This window comes from Pseudophryne corroboree, chromosome 2 (assembly GCF_028390025.1).
Source record: "Pseudophryne corroboree isolate aPseCor3 chromosome 2, aPseCor3.hap2, whole genome shotgun sequence".
NCBI lineage: Eukaryota > Metazoa > Chordata > Amphibia > Anura > Myobatrachidae > Pseudophryne > Pseudophryne corroboree.
The window spans coordinates 384,424,403-384,442,523 of record NC_086445.1 but is presented as its reverse complement, the minus strand read 5'-3'; the positions used below and the strand labels follow the sequence as shown (position 1 = coordinate 384,442,523).

Genomic DNA, 18,121 nt, shown 5'->3' with positions numbered 1-18,121 from the left:
TTGGCGCTTCAACTTTGCCGACCAGCTACATGGTCGGGTTCAAACACTTTTGCTAGATTCTACAAGTTTGATACCCTGGCTGATGAGGACCTTATGTTTGCTCAATCGATGCTGCAGAGTCATCCGCACTCTCCCGCCCGGTCTGAAGCTTTGGTATAGACCCCATGGTCCTTTTGGAGTCCCCAGCATCCACTAGGACGTAAGAGAAAATAGGATTTTAATACCTACCGGTAAATCCTTTTCTCCTAGCCTGTAGAGGATGCTGGGCGCCCATCCCAGTGCGGACTGTTCCTTGCAGTTGTTTTGATACTGGTTATGTTCGGTTACACGAGGTTTGTGTATCTGTTATATTCAGCTTGTTGCTGTTGTTAGTTCATACTGTTATCTGGTTTCCTGTTGCTCCAGTTGTACGGTATGTTTGTGGTGTGGGTTGGTGTGTTTTCTCGCCCTTAGTTAACAAAAATCCTTTCCTCGAAATGTCCGTCTCTCCTGGGCACAGTTCCTATAACTGATGTCTGGGGGAGGGGCATAGAGGGAGGAGCCAGTTCACACCCAGTAAAAGTCTTTTTAGTGTGCCCATGTCTCCTGCGGATCCTTTTATACCCCATGGTCCTTTTGGAGTCCCCAGCATCCTCTACGGACTAGGAGAAAAGGATTTACCGGTAGGTATTAAAATCCTATTTTTCTAGCTAGGTAATTTGAATCCACAATACAGTATTATAAAGTAGTATTTTTGTTGGGAAATCCTCTTTACTCAGTAATGAGCTATTTACAGTATATATAAGTCCATTCCATATTGGTATCCTAAAATATCAAGTGATTTTCTTAAAAATAAATATAATCACTGTTTCCTGGCCTGGAGATTTCTTAACTCGTATGATGGAAACACAAAACATTCAATTTGCTTAACGGACAAGCAGAAATATAATGTCATAATATAAACTCTTAAACATCTATATAAAACACACACAAGGGGGCGTGGCCTCTAAAATGGATGTGGACTCACCTGAAAAGACTATTACACCCCAGTTTTTGACCCTGCACCAACAGATCGTGGCCACCACAGGGGAAAAAAAATAAACACCATATTAAGCCCCACGCAGTAATGCCCCCTGTACCATATTATGCCACACACCACAATTCCCTTGATACATTATGCCCTACAGTAAAGCTTCTAATTACTTTTAAATTACCTGCTCGTTGCCAAGGGTTTCACGCACTGGGTTTTATGCTCTGGGATCTATGCTGGTTGCCAGGGGTTTCAGGCACTGGAACGGGTGTCATGATCATTGCCAGGGTTAATGCTCGTTGTCAGGGCTCAGGGGTGTGTAATGCTAGTTGCTAGGGGTGTGTAGTGCTCGTTGTCAGGGTTAATGCTTGTCGGGGTCCAGGGGTGTGTAATGCTAGTTGCCAGGGGTGTGTAGTGCTCGTTGTCAGGGTTGATGCTTGTCGGGGTCCAGGGGTGCATAATGCTAGTTGCCAGGAGTGTGTAGTGCTCGTTGTCAGGGGTGTTTACAGCGCCCGCCAGCCCGCATCTCCCTCCTCATGATCATTGCCAGGGTTAATGCTCGTTGTCAGGGCTCAGGGGTGTGTAATGCTAGTTGCTAGGGGTGTGTAGTGCTCGTTGTCAGGGTTAATGCTTGTCGGGGTCCAGGGGTGTGTAATGCTAGTTGCCAGGGGTGTGTAGTGCTCGTTGTCAGGGTTGATGCTTGTCGGGGTCCAGGGGTGCATAATGCTAGTTGCCAGGAGTGTGTAGTGCTCGTTGTCAGGGGTGTTTACAGCGCCCGCCAGCCCGCATCTCCCTCCTCCTCCCGCCTGCCAGTTGCTCCACTGCTCCCCCTTCTCCCCGTCATTAGTACTCTACGGCGGGGTTTCTCAAAATTACGTGTTGCTACGTTATGTAGCGTCGCAAATGCGTCATTACGCGAAACTCCGCCCCCCCAAGCGGAGTACTAATGATGGGGAGGAAGGGGAGCACCAGTGCCGCTGCGGGCGCCCCGTGCAAAGGCACGGCTAGCCCGCTGCAAGACACGGCAATGAACATTAGGAACAGGCAATAAAACTAAAGCATAAAATTAACTGATATAAATCCTTCCACTACTTTTTGTTTCCACTGCCTCTTGTATTTACTGAGGAAAATCCAAGTCTGTTTTGGGATGAAAGGCTTTACATTTTTTATAGGCAATAATATTAGAAACTTGTGAAGGTTTTTTTAATCTTTGTGTTTCTAAAGATGCAGTAGAAAATCAATTTAATTCCTTGAATTGTATTTGTCAGTGTTTTCTAAAGCCAGATTTCCAATTCCAAAGTGATGTCACAAGAGTTAAGAGTTATTTGGAGTAAAATTATTAACTTGGGTTTTACCTCCTACAGTATATAGGGGTCTAATCAGTCCGACAAGTTGGAAACACTGCATTTTCCGACAATTTTTTTTCTAATCTGGATTTCACCTTTTCAAGGTCATTGTCGTTTTTCCGACTTGTTGGAAAATACGTGGATTGGCAGATTAGCCGCGGAGCCACGTATTTTGTAGAGTTTGCGGCCATTTTTGACAAGTTTTTGGCCTGTTTTCGACATGCTGATTCAACTAAAAAAGAGTCGTATCAGCATTGTCAAAAATGAGCTAAACCTGTAGAAAACGCACGCAAATTGAATTCTGAAGTGTCGGATCCTCTCCGTTGGAGAGGATCCGGCACTAATTGAATACTGCTAATAATCAGCATTATGACTAGTGGCAAAGTGTAACATTTTATTCTATATTTTTCTTCTGCAGATAAAGCTTCCTTGTCCAAAGGTCTCTTACTCATCCCAGGTATCCTATCCATTCTCCTGGCACTTCTGTTTCAGCAGGAACAGCAGTCATTCTTTGTATATGATTTACAAGCAATAAAAGACAAGTTTCATGTAAGTGTGACATTTTATGCTTTACTATTTATACTGTGCAGTTTTCATATATTAACTCAGACAAAATTTAAAATGAATGGTCCAATAAATGATAATATTAAATCCTGTGTTTGGAGCTATGATGGTTTTGTAAATATAGCTTTGTAGACATGTAGAATACAAAATATACACCTGAGAATCTAATTATAATTATGTAGTTTAAAACAAGTTAAGAAAATACACAAACACACTACAACTCAGACATGCAGAATATAATGATGTTTTTTTGTAATGAATTTAGTAGACCTGTGTACAGGTTTAGTACTTGCGCCCCCCACCCACCCCCTGTGTGCCAAGAGAAGAGTGGGGGAGGGGTGGCATATGCCCTCTCCAATCATCCCTTTTTACTATGTTCTGCCACCATTTTCACCTTTTTAGATGTATAAAACTTGTCCCCAGTGTTACCTACTACCTACAGTGGTGGTATAGCAGCAGATCATCACCTGTGCTTTGCTAACAGGCAGCTGCGGAGCTGTGGAGGAGAGGGATGAGGCAGGATCTAAGCTGGGGGCGGGACTTCACATTACAGGGCACAGCCCTGGCCACTGACTCCTGCCTGCACAAGTCTGCTGTGAGGTTCTTACCTGCTGCTATGTCTGATAGATGTGTGTTCTGGACTGCACAGCAGCTGCTACTACTGCAGTGCATCACTCTGTCCCCTCCATCAGATACTGCAGCAGGGAAGAGCTGCTGATAGAACAGCGTGTAGCAGGTGATATTTCCTACAAAATTGTAGCTGTTCTAGACATCTCTCCCAAACTGGCTGTCCCGGGAGATGGCAGAGTGCGCAGCTCTCTCCTACGTTGAGAGGGAGTCTGACCAATGGCATCACAAAAGGCTTGTTTATTTAACACCTATACAAATACAGTTGTGCAAAAGCTCCTCACAGTCACACAAACTTACACAAGCACACATACTACTGCATACATAGCCCTACACATGGTCAAAAGCAAACACGTACAAATCACGGTCTGATCTTATGCATCTGCCAAGTCAGAGATGTATTCCTTTTCTACATGTTCAGATAGTTTGCTCATCAGGATGTTTTAAAGCCTGGCTTGGATGGGTGTGATGAGAAAATAGTGATTCTAACACTGGCAGCTCCCGGTGAGCAGAGGGTTATGCATTATAAGGGGCGATTTATTATGATAAAGTTACTAGATGTATAGCAGACAATGGCAGCTACTGCCCATTGCATGGAGGGGGGCATTTAGCATATATAAACATACATGTAATGTTGTCTGTAATTTATGTGCTGGCTGCCTTACCCGGAGATCAGCAGCGCCGCTGTGATTCACTGAGCCGCCGCTACACGGTACACAGCACTCGACTTGCCTTTCTGATCCCATTGGCTAGTTGCACAAGAATCTGGGGGCAGGTTTATAGAAGATAGACAAGCTGAGTGTTTTGCAGTGTCATCGCTCAACTCCCCCTTCCCCCCGACCCATACCCCATGGGCAGTAGCCGCCACTGATAGAAGATAATACATTTTGACAATGCTAAATTCCTTTGTGGTATAAACAACCCTTTATGAAGTCTAAGAACACTGTACGCTGTTTACTTAAGAAGTACCGTACGGGTACGCTGGTTGCGTAACGATCGCTCAGCCGTAGGCGAGACGCTCAAGCGTCACGTTCGCTCACGGCCCAGCGATCACAGGACAGCACGTTAAATGGCTTTTGACTAACGTAATGATTCGCTATGGCGTAGCAGACGCTCGAGACCACGAGGAGATCACCAGCGGCGCAGACGCTCACAACGCTATACCTTTATGTCTAAACCTTATCAATGAAATACACAGAATACCTTAATGTGAATACAGGGTGTAAGTGCAACCTTGTGTAACCTGACTAACTACAAAGCTGCTTGAGCGTCACCGACGCTCAAGTGAACACTTAAAACTATAGACAATACACAGATACTGGTTTAGGGTCCAAAGCCTATTAACTGTATTATATCTAATATACTTGTAAAAGGGAATAACAGTACAAATGATACACTACAATATAACAGATACTTCCTAACCAAAATAGCTACACTAGAAATACAATACAATACCAATCTAATTATGGGAAAATGGAAGGGGAAGAGAAGAAGAGAGAGATAGAGAGAAATGGCTCATGATAAGACAACATGATTGCAGATAAAACTACACATGTGAGAGACAATCGCTGCGCAGTTAGTCAATGCTGAATACAGCATGGGATGGAAGCTAGACTCCATTTTGAGAAACCTCCACTTGATTCCAAAGACCACACCACATGGCTGAAAGGGGGAGGGGAAGACATCCAGCAGCAGCCATTTTAGATTTGCAGGTCCAAACACATGGCACTTTATTCCAAAATGTCCAAGCCTCAAAACAATGCATATGTTCTGATTTTACAATTCCAAACCATCTAAATCACCTTTCACAATGTAATCCAACTTCCTAGAACCATCTCATAATTTCACATCCCAAACAACTTCAGTATCTCAATAACCAGAGCATATTCATCACAAGACCAGATCACAATGTAATTAACACAAACGTAACTGCATGGTGGTATTTATGATTAACAGGATATATAGTATAACTAACCAGCACAATCTATTTTAAATCTCCATAGGCAAACAAATACCACAAATACTATGCTACAGATTGTATACTGTTCCAATTTATCACAGACTTCACAGAGTATCCACAAACACCCAACAATCACACAACCAAGTTACAATATTCTATTTAAACCAGAAAGCAATCTGTCTGTTTCCTTATCTAGCCATGTGAAATTCAATACTTAGCCTTTAGTTTGGAAGATGTCCTGGGGATTTAGCTGCCATGCTGCTGGGTGCCAGGTAGCTGTGCGTGTGTGTGTGAGTGTAGCTACATTACATCTGTTCTCTGAGGCCACACCTGACCACTACCTTCCTGTTTGACCAGTACCTGGGGGAGGGGTCTTTCTTTCTCCTTTGTATATGCTAATCAGGTTCAGCCCTGAAAACTTAGTAAAAGGTTGTCTTGAGCATCCATTGTTCTAACAATATGATCTTAGCTTTTATACATATAATCATATCTATCCGCTGCAATGTCCCACAACAACACAACAGGCCTCAAACTAACCCACACCTCATTCTGCTTGCTTCAATACCAAACATGATGTGTTTATCTGGTTCGGTTCGAATGATACACATCCATGACATTAATTCATTAGCCAATTCTAAATCTCCATGATGTCTGGTGCTGTTCATTATTATAACCATGTACTGTATGAAACAAGTGCCGAATCCATCTCAGTGCCATGTCCGAGCAAATGCGTGTGTTTCCATATATTGCTGTGCTCGCTGCGCATATTTGCAAGTATAGCGACTTATATGTGTGCAGTTTATATGGTCTCTCTATGTAATATTTTTGACTTTGACAGTCCACCCTTTGGCAGTCACCAATAACTGCCACTTCCTAAAACATTTCAAAAAGAGAAAAATATATGTCAGGGGTTAATACATTTCCATGGTTGGGTAAGGGAGGAGAGAGGAGAAGGTGTGAAGAGGGTATGACCTAGTGAGATAGCAGAAGCATGTGTGTATGAATCCATGTTTGGGGGGTCATGTATCATCGTGCCGTACGTGTTGTACATCAAGCTTCGAGGTATTGCGAAGTATACATTTGAATTCCTTCTTATCCTGTGGTACAGGTCTGTGGATGGGCTGTCAAACTTTACCGAGCTCTTTTCGGATTTTGAACAAAATGGGGAGCACATTTTAGTTGATGATACATGAATGGGGGAAGTATGTGGTTGCTGATATCTGAGCCTGTATTCCCTATCGACTATGTGTGTCATTACCTGAGGGTTGTAGAGATGAAGATAAAGAACACTTATGGAAAATGCAATGATATTCTATGTCAGGGAAATGTACATCTGTTGTTGAAGTTTTGTTCGGTATCTGTTGAGAGTCGTCTTCTTTGCGCTGTATTGCTCTTTGGGCATGAGCAAATAGCTTTGTCAGTGCCATCAGATTTACAAAAAATGTTGGGCTAGCGTGAGTTTAAAATACTAGGGAAACTGGGGATCCATGGCAAAGTTCATCAAGTATCCATATCATAGGTCGTCAAAACTTCATCTTTGGTTCTTGTCTGTTGTCTGTATAGCGTCTCGTTAACTTCCTCGTCCAAGGGGGTCTTTGTATCTTGGAGAAAAGCAGAAAAACAGGTGAAAGAAACGGACCTTATAATCGCATTTTCATCACATCATGGTTTCTATCATTGGGTCATAAATCAAATCCAGGTTAATTACAGTTTCCTCACTCCTCAGGCTCATCACTTTTGTACTTTGTTTGCACCTCATTAAAGCCTGCCCGCATCTAAATATCAATCCAATCGATATAACGACACCCAAGATACATAGTAGAAACTTTCCAACATCCATTATGACTCCTTGAGCCCAGTCTCCCAAACCGGAGAACCAATTTCGCGGGTTCAACCATGACACCCAACCAGTCAGCTCATTATCTACAGCAGCAAGGGTGAGATTGTGTTTTCGACGAAATTCCCACTTCAATTGGAGAATATCGTCCATCTTTTGGTCTATGACCTCTACCGGATCCTCGGTGCTATTTGTGATATACGTGCAACACTTTATGCCGTACTGTGTCGCCAATGTAACACAATATCCGCCTGTTACTGCTGTAAGATAATTAAGAACCATCCTATGCTGAACTAGTTCTGTTTTGTACGCTTGAAGTTCTCTTCCAGTGTATCTGAACGTGTCATCATACATTTCAGTGATATTATCTAACAAATTGGCGAGTGCGGAAATGTATCTATAATTCATCACTCCTCGAGCGGTGCGAGTGAAATCTAACGCTACCAGAACCTGAATCCCGGTGGATTCATGGATAAGATCAGAGGCCGGATGCTCTAACCTTTCTGACAGTTGTCTTTTAACTCGGTGCTCGTAATGAGTGTGAGTATAAGGAGCTTGGGCACCACGGTGTATGTCCTTCATTTTGTCATGTGTAACAGTCATCACTTCAGGCAATACTTTTCCAATATAACACAATCCTTCAGAGTTTGGGGCAAGCCACTTGTACGCCTTTCTCCCGCATATGAAATATGCGTCATCGGGGAGAACATATGGGACGGAGAAGGACATGACCATGTTACAAACCTTCCAGGTGAAATCTCCTGACCCTAATTCTTCCATCTGCTTAAGGCACGTATCAGTTTGTACGATATGTGCACAGTATCCTGGTGATACTTCTCCAACTCTCGTAATCCTATTTCCCAAGGTATACCTATACCGGAAAGATTTTCCTCTACTGGCTATGTGGCGTACAAGCTCTGTATCTGTAGGCATTCTATCTGCTCTATGCGAAAAGGTCATGGTTTGGTTGCTCCATGACACTTCCCAATTTCCCGGCTTTCGGGGATTGGAGATGTTAAAACATAAGAGGGACCTATCCACATGGTATTGGTGGAGCTTCAAACTAGGAGGGCTGGAGATGTTAAACCTCCGGTCCACCGGTCTCCCACCCTTTAGCTCAAGTACCTCCCCTACCGTTAAAGGAAATGGTACTAGCCCTGATTTGCTATGACCCTGAGGTACTTGAGAGCATACCCAACAATCTGTTTTGTTTAACACATTACCCACTAAAGAGTGATAGTCACTCAATGGATGCCGGTCCATATGGATATTAAAACTGGATTGGCATTTCTTTATGCATCCATCCTCTACCAGATTGTCACAGAGCCTACAGATACAATTTTCTTTTTGAACTAACAATCCTTCACAATTGTTTACAAATAACATGGTTGTTAGATCGTGCCCGGTACTCGCCTTTGCTTGGTGATTGGGTTGCTATTGGAAATTTACACCTCCGTCTCAGTCATCAGGACCTTTCTGGATCCTTTCTCGACCTCGCTGGTACTCTCACCGAAACAGACTGCTCTGGTCAACATCATGGTTAACGGGAAAATCCATATCACAGTCTCTTGGGGCAAGTCCATCTTACAGGAGGGGAAAAGAAGAAATTTGTAAAGGGGGCATAAGAAAACAGTTTGAGGGGGAGAGAACTTGTTACGATAATAAGTTCTCTCGTCTTGTTGTTCTTGTTCTGCTGTCCTCTCAAAGGTGCTGTCTCTCAGTCTTCCAAACGAACATTCTGGTGATGCAATATTCCTTCCTAACCGGCGATCTTTCTGTAAGGAGAAAAAAAATCTGGCATTACCATTGGTCCAACTGAGGGGTGACATACCATCTTTAAACCATGGAAACATGAGTGGGAAGAGAGAGACAACAAAAAAACAAAAGAGATAGAGAACAATTCATGTGCATATATACATTACATAACTCGACAATAACCACCAATGAGAAAAGAGAAACAAAACATTTTTAAACATTGTCAACATTAAGAAAACATTGTTAGCATTAGAAAAACATTGTCAGACTTATTAGGCAGTCATATCTACGTGTCTAATGGTCTCCTTGAGCAGTCCCTCCCCACCAGCACCTGCATTACTCCACTGTCTGTATCTGGCCAGAAATACATTGTGGCGGAGGTCATGCTGGGGTTTGGTAGACTTCTGCAAGGACCAAGTGGATATGCAATGTTTGAATTCTTACCAATAATCGTCAGAGATGGGGATAGCGAGAGAGAGAGAGAAAAAAAACATTTCACAGATACATTTACAACGTTTCACCTGGTCATTCCGGTGTCTTCAGTGAATGACCTCCCACTTTATTAACCGTTACCTCAGGCTTACCATCAGTCCTAATGATCACCTTTCCTGACTATATATTATGGGTGTGGCCCAAAATTCTTCCTATCTGATCTCTGATTATAATGGTGTGTGTTGTAATTTTGCTCATTTCTTGGTCTAGGGGGTCTAACTTTATGTGGGTTATTACAGTTGTTGGCATAATGCCCTTCTCTTCTACAATGGTAACAGATCCTTGGCTTTCTCCAAGTGTCAGTGAACTGGGGTCTTGGCTGATTTGATGCCTCCTCAAACGCTTGGATGCTCATCACCATCAACCGCTTTCCCTGTACCTACCTGATTCCTTGGATACCATGATTATGTCGTTGTCTAGGGAGTTGATATACCTTCTGTGAATCTTTGATCATACAGTTAGATCTTTCCTAGGATCTGGGTAATCAGACATGATTGATCTCAATTCTGTCCGGGACCAGGGATGGCGCATTGCACTGTCCTTGACGGGAATGGTTCCCTGATCGTCAGTCTTCCCATTGGGGACTGTGATCACCCTGACAGGACTAAACTCAATTACATCACCTTGTTTTGGTCTTACAATATGGGGTACATTTGTTTGTGCGTGATATAAAACATTGTACGTACCTGTGGACACGACCTCACCTGACCCTCCGTTAGGGGGTTTGATTATTGCCTTTACCAATTTGGTCGCGTCCACCTGGATGTCTTGTAGGATGGCTTCTGGAAGAGGTGCCGACATCGTTCTGGGCTCACTTTCTTGTTGGTAATCCTGAGGGAAGTTTAACATGGGGTGCGACTTGCACAGGTTAACGTTTGTAATTTTTACACTTTCATTTTCATAAACATTATTACATTTAACACTTTCATTCTTAATACAGTTACTAAGTGCATTTTTATCGTACAACATTGTGCCATTTCTCTGCAACCATAATCCTCTTCAATGCCATGTCTCTCCTCTCAAGATGAAAGTTAGATATGTAAGTTACATTTCTTTGCATTTCACTTTCCTGTTGTCATAACTGCAAACAATCATCATGTTTAACTCATTGTTTCCAGGATTTTATGAGACTGATCCTTTGCCTTAAATTATGCAACACCTCTAAGTCAAAACTACCTATCCCGGGAAATGGTGCCTTATCCCCCGCAGTCATTCGTGTCCATTCATCACAAAAGGTCTCAGTGTGGGGACCATATTTCCCCCACATTACTAACCGAGCAGACCCTCGGGGTCTGCAAGCCTCTGGAGTCTGAATCCTGACCTCCGACCGTCTCTGTGTTGTGCACTTGGCTGCCATTGTGGACCTTTTTAACACAGAAAAACTTCCTAAAATGCACCAAACACAGAACTTCGTTGGAAATCCTTAAAGCTCTTCCACTGAACTTCTTCTGCTCCGGGTATCCCCGTTCCGCCTTCTAGCAGACACGTGTAGCCGTTGCAGGCCCTATCTCTAGAGATTTTCCTGAGAAAATTCCCTTCCTTTTTCTTTTACACAAATCACGCTTGCATGTGCTCCCTACAACACGTATGAGGGCAAGATTTACGCATGGATATACGACCTCATATCACGTTGCGTTATTGGTCACACATACAACCGTGCGGTCCAATCGTACCAGTTATAGACACTTGTTGCCCATAAATGGTAGGATCATTGGAGTCTCCCTACTGTGCTCCAAAACAGCCAGAGCGTAATACAACGAAAACTTTATCACACTCTGTTGCACGTTTTCACTCAGATCGTGCTCATCACGTTCCACATAGATTACACAGATCACAAAGTCCACAAAGCGGAATTCAATACACTCATACCGTTTTCAACCCACTATCATTCTTATAGTTTTCTGATCAGAAAAATCATTTCCCGTAGTCTGATAGCTCTCCCCAGAGGCGTTACAGTAAAGTAAGGTATTTAAACTAAATTTTGGAAACTGAACAAATGTGTGCTATTGTCTTGTGGCTTCTGTATCGCCTTTGCGTTATTTCAACTTATCGTGACTTGAGCTACGTGGGCGTAACCGGACGCTCCGTTGCATAATGTACGCTGCGTGCGTCTGCCTTTGGATTGCGTACGCTCTGTCCTTGTAAGCACACTTGTACACAGACCAAGTACGTTCACAGTAACACACTACACGTTTATCAATGTGAATGATCTTTAAGTGTAATCATTCACTATACACCACCCAAATCTCCCTTGTATTCTTAGGCGAGACTGTGTGCGTGCTTTACAAATTACCCCTTAAATGTATTACTTTTACACTTTAACTACCGAGTAGCAACAAATCTTTCTTAGCACGTTATCAATGCAAATGGCAAACAGGAAGGTGAGATGTGAAACTTACACAGATGAAAATGCAATTCTAAATTTAATCTAATAACATACATTGATGTAAGCACATGCATATAGATATTACATATAAGTACCAATCACTATTACCTATGATTGACTATGATATAGATTAAATAAATGCATTAAAAAAAAAACTCATTAAATGATGATTTCTTTTTGACAGTGGATGGCTGATTGTTTCCTGAGTCAACTGAAAACCAGCCGCTCAGAAAAAAAAAAAAAATTTGACCTTCCCAAAATGGCCGCTGCTCCTCCCCCTTCCACCTCCATGAGGGTCACACAAAATGGTGGACAGACCATGCGGCCTCTTGTCACAAAGAAAGTCATCATTCAAAACTCCTAAAGTTATTCTAGGCCTGAGTGTGTAGTTGGCACCAAATTGAAATAAAAACCAGATTTTCAAAGACAATAGCGTACTGTTCTTACCTCCGGTCCCGGATTCCCTCAGCACCCTTTACTAAGCGAAACAGACGCTTATCCAATCAGCACTGCAAGGAATATGATCCCGCCCTTTGCTGATGGATAATGTCTGCTGATATTACCTAGTGCAGATATGTGAAGGACTGGACGGCCCCCAATTGACAATGCTAAATTCCTTTGTGGTATAAACAACCCTTTATGAAGTCTAAGAACACTGTACGCTGTTTACTTAAGAAGTACCGTACGGGTACGCTGGTTGCGTAACGATCGCTCAGCCGTAGGCGAGACGCTCAAGCGTCACGTTCGCTCACGGCCCAGCGATCACAGGACAGCACGTTAAATGGCTTTTGACTAACGTAATGATTCGCTATGGCGTAGCAGACGCTCGAGACCACGAGGAGATCACCAGCGGCGCAGACGCTCACAACGCTATACCTTTATGTCTAAACCTTATCAATGAAATACACAGAATACCTTAATGTGAATACAGGGTGTAAGTGCAACCTTGTGTAACCTGACTAACTACAAAGCTGCTTGAGCGTCACCGACGCTCAAGTGAACACTTAAAACTATAGACAATACACAGATACTGGTTTAGGGTCCAAAGCCTATTAACTGTATTATATCTAATATACTTGTAAAAGGGAATAACAGTACAAATGATACACTACAATATAACAGATACTTCCTAACCAAAATAGCTACACTAGAAATACAATACAATACCAATCTAATTATGGGAAAATGGAAGGGGAAGAGAAGAAGAGAGAGATAGAGAGAAATGGCTCATGATAAGACAACATGATTGCAGATAAAACTACACATGTGAGAGACAATCGCTGCGCAGTTAGTCAATGCTGAATACAGCATGGGATGGAAGCTAGACTCCATTTTGAGAAACCTCCACTTGATTCCAAAGACCACGTCACATGGCTGAAAGGGGGAGGGGAAGACATCCAGCAGCAGCCATTTTAGATTTGCAGGTCCAAACACATGGCACTTTATTCCAAAATGTCCAAGCCTCAAAACAATGCATATGTTCTGATTTTACAATTCCAAACCATCTAAATCACCTTTCACAATGTAATCCAACTTCCTAGAACCATCTCATAATTTCACATCCCAAACAACTTCAGTATCTCAATAACCAGAGCATATTCATCACAAGACCAGATCACAATGTAATTAACACAAACGTAACTGCATGGTGGTATTTATGATTAACAGGATATATAGTATAACTAACCAGCACAATCTATTTTAAATCTCCATAGGCAAACAAATACCACAAATACTATGCTACAGATTGTATACTGTTCCAATTTATCACAGACTTCACAGAGTATCCACAAACACCCAACAATCACACAACCAAGTTACAATATTCTATTTAAACCAGAAAGCAATCTGTCTGTTTCCTTATCTAGCCATGTGAAATTCAATACTTAGCCTTTAGTTTGGAAGATGTCCTGGGGATTTAGCCGCCATGCTGCTGGGTGCCAGGTAGCTGTGCGTGTGTGTGTGAGTGTAGCTACATTACATCTGTTCTCTGAGGCCACACCTGACCACTACCTTCCTGTTTGACCAGTACCTGGGGGAGGGGTCTTTCTTTCTCCTTTGTATATGCTAATCAGGTTCAGCCCTGAAAACTTAGTAAAAGGTTGTCTTGAGCATCCATTGTTCTAACAATATGATCTTAGCTTTTATACATATAATCATATCTATCCGCTGCAATGTCCCACAACAACACAACAGGCCTCAAACTAACCCACACCTCATTCTGCTTGCTTCAATACCAAACATGATGTGTTTATCTGGTTCGGTTCGAATGATACACATCCATGACATTAATTCATTAGCCAATTCTAAATCTCCATGATGTCTGGTGCTGTTCATTATTATAACCATGTACTGTATGAAACAAGTGCCGAATCCATCTCAGTGCCATGTCCGAGCAAATGCGTGTGTTTCCATATATTGCTGTGCTCGCTGCGCATATTTGCAAGTATAGCGACTTATATGTGTGCAGTTTATATGGTCTCTCTATGTAATATTTTTGACTTTGACAATTTTCAGTAGTGACTATAACAGTAACTGAACCTGTGCGTACAGAAGATGAGGTTAAGAGTGAGTTTTGATGATTGACCAGTGTGAACTTGGTTGATAGGACAAGCATGAACAGAGCACACCGTACACATAATGGGGACTTCTACAGTACAAAAAAACCCCTAAAAATTCATTGTCCAGTTAAATTGCTGATGGCCATATTTTACGTGAACTGTTCACATGTTGGCCTTATTCAGTATGCGTTGCATATGAGATGCGATCACATACTCCCGCATATTGGCCCAGTGCGCATGCACAGTACCCACACTTCACGTGCGCGGGCAGGGACAAGCGGTCGCATCTCAGTAATGCAAACGTTTCTGTCTGATTGACAGGCAGAGGCATTCGCAAGGTGGCGTTGTGGTGTTGAAGGGGCGGGGAGGCAAAAACGGGGGTGGGTCTGGGTCGTTTTTGGGGCAGCCGCGTGACGGTACACATGTCTGATGCAACGGGGAAAATGGCGGTTGCCTGACTGCCTTTGCAGCCAGGCTGCACAGGCAGGGGCGGCCTTCATTATTCAGCAATGCATTTGAATTGCTATCGCATCGCTGGCCGCCATTAGCATACTGGGCTGCCTTGCCCTTTTCTGGGTGGCCCCCAGCATGCGATAGCAAGCAGTTGCAGTTTTGCTAACTTAGTAAAACTGCAACTGAAGCTTAATGAGGGCTTCTGTTTGTCATATCTGCCTTTTTGATCTCTTTGTGGCTGGTACCTACAGGAACACGTTATCAAGTCTGTGAGGTAGAAAAAGGAGAGGAAGACACATTGTTCCATGTTGGAGAAAAACAAAGAAAAATGGTGGCAACAGGATTGCACCATGGATAGGGTAGACCATAAGTCAAGGGTTTCGTGACTCTTGGGCCTATGTGCACTGAATACAGTACATCCAAGACGGATGTGCCACTGATCTGTTGCAGCCTCTTTTTTTTTGTTTATAAAGTTTTCTGTTTATATGATGATCTATTTGTATTTTTTTGTTAACGCTATTACCATTTATTTTCCATAATTAAGGTAAAATTGAGATATACAACCTCAATTTAAATATATTTACATTGTGCTCATATTGCACATCATTCTATAGACATAAACTGTAGCATTTTTTTTTCAGTATGTATCCTCTAATAAAAAAATTTATTTACTTGTTTGGATTTTAGATATGGAGACTAATCTCTGGGAGATTTGTATGTCTTGATTTGAAGGACACATTTTGTAGCAGTTTACTAATCTACAATTTTAGAACTTTAGAGAGAAGATTTGGGTCCCAGAAATTTACGGTAAGCAAACCTACATACCTTTTTATTTTATTTTATTTGTTATTAGTTCATATTTTGATCAAACATTTAGTGGCGTATTCAATTAACTGCAATCATTTTTCGGCCGATAAAAACGGCTATTGCATTTTAGGGCTATTCAATTATAGCTCATTTTTGTCAGACGAAAAAGGACCTGATGTGGTGTGATAACACATTGTATCTTGGATACTTTCCCGAACCCATGTGTAATCGTGACTCCGAGGGCTGCTTATTGCAGATTATGCTTCGGGTGCCTGGGGCACCTGAAGCATAATTCCTGGTATATGGTGGTTATTGGGGCTAATTGGATAGCCCCCAGTGAACCTTTTAGCAGTGGTAAATTACCGCTGCTAATATGATACCACCCTTTAGATCATAAACCCTGCTCAAGGGAATTTTTTCTCGGTTGAGTCCTTAACTAACATCTGTGTTTCAAACAAATCTGAAAAATAATTCAAACAAATGCTCTAATGAATGAAAGAAAGGACAAAGCTGTGCGATCGGGTCAGAACTGCACATGCGCCGGCGCCGCAGTGCGCCGGCGCATGCCAGAGGGCTGAAGGCTGTCGATGCGCTACGATCGCCACTGCCTGATTGACAGGCAGAGGTGGTCGCTGGACGGGGGGGCGGGGAGGGGGGAGAACGCCAGCGTTTCCCCGCTGTTTCGTGGCCGGACTGTGCGGGGAGTGGCGGCGTGACGTCACACGCAGCCGCTACGGGCCGGGGAGCGACGAGTAGCTCCCGGCCAGTACGCTAAAGCTGCGCTGGCCGGGAGCTACTCCTGAAGTGCAAAAGCATCGCCACTGTGCAATGCTTTTGTACTTCTGCGGGAGGGGGCCGGCACTGACATGGGGGGCGGGACAGCCCTGTGCTGGGCGTCCCCCCGCATATCTATGGTCATGATCATAGCCCATTTGCAGGGCTACGATCAACTTGGAATCACCCCCAAAATGTGAAAACAAGTCTGGTTTGTTAAACATACCAAAACAGCATTTAGCAGGCATGATGGCCAGCAGCTAAAGCAAACTCAAAATAAATAAAACTATGCTTAGTTAGTTCCATACTCTCTAGTGTACCAGCTGCATGGCAATATACTGTATATGCCCTATTTGTACATGAAAGAAAAACCTATATTTACTATTTACATGTATGTATCTAGCTAAGTGGAAGTATGAGGGGTGTGCAATAAGTTTCTGGATATTAAGTGCTTAGGTAGAGTAGACACAATGTGACTGGTTGTGAACTGTAATCTCTAGTTTTTGTGAAATGTAAAGACAGAACTATATAAGTAAATAAGCATTACTGCACAACGAAGAAGTTGTCATGTTCACTTCCTTCAAAAACTCATTATGGAGCTCAACAGAGGCCACTGGAGAGCCATGATCTTCTACAACTATAAGAGTGGTCTCCGGGAGTAGGAAAGTTTTGACCAATTGCGAGCTGCTTTGGGGAGGAAGCACCGTCCTGATCCACTATTTGAATGGTTTGCGGTATTTCAGCACTGGAGACAGTGAGTACGGTGAGTGCTGAAGAGGAGTGCTGAGGCAGACCGGTGTTTGCCATCACTGAGGACAATGTTGTTGCCATGTGGGCCATAGTTGAGGTAGATGCCAGGGTGACTGTGGCCCACTTAGAGAAGGAGATAGGCATCTCATTGAGATTCATCCGCTTGATGCTCCACAAAATGCTTGGCCTGAGTTTCTGCATGCTGGGTGGGGCACAGACTCGAGAGCAGAAGGAGGCTTGGGTGATTTGGTGCCACAACATGTTGGCAAGTTTGATGGCGGTCGCTCAAACTCTGTTTTGGAAATCATCAGTGGCAATGAATCCTGGATCTACAGTTTCAACCCCGAGACCAAACAACAGTAAGCCCAGTGGACCCCAGTTGGAGGTGCGCCACCATAGATGTTCAGTCATGAGCTCAGTGTGGTCAAGTAGATGGTGCCTGTTGTTCTTGCCAAGGCTGGTCATGGAGCTATCATACCACTGGTGCAGCAGTGCACCGTCACTGGAATCCATTTCCAGGCACCTGCCAAGAACTTGCACTCGTGATGCCCTTCCCCATCATGACAAGTCCAGAAAGTGACATATTTTCTGTCCCTCGCACTATCTCTCACACGCGCTCTCTCTCTCTCTCTCTCTCTCTCTCTCTCTCTCTCTCTCTCTATATATCTATATATATATATATATATATATATATATAGATAGATAGATAGATAGATAGATATAGATATATAGAGTCAGGTCCGACACAATTCTCTTATTTTGGGCTCTATACACCACCACAATGGATTTGAAATGAAACA

General features: G+C 43.0%; 1 protein-coding gene across 4 annotated transcripts in view; it reads left to right on the top strand.

Annotated features, from left to right (window-relative positions):
* The window catches only part of UBAC2 (UBA domain containing 2), a 419,334-nt gene that overhangs the window by 63,014 nt on the left and 338,199 nt on the right, over window positions 1-18,121 (top strand). For 3 of the 4 annotated variants that reach the window (XM_063953254.1, XM_063953256.1, XM_063953255.1), the window contains exons 3-4: window positions 2,774-2,904; window positions 15,678-15,797. In XM_063953254.1, the coding sequence (XP_063809324.1) occupies window positions 2,774-2,904; window positions 15,678-15,797 (251 nt within the window). The remainder of the gene's footprint in view (window positions 1-2,773; window positions 2,905-15,677; window positions 15,798-18,121) is intronic. The other variant, XM_063953257.1, reaches the window with a different exon arrangement.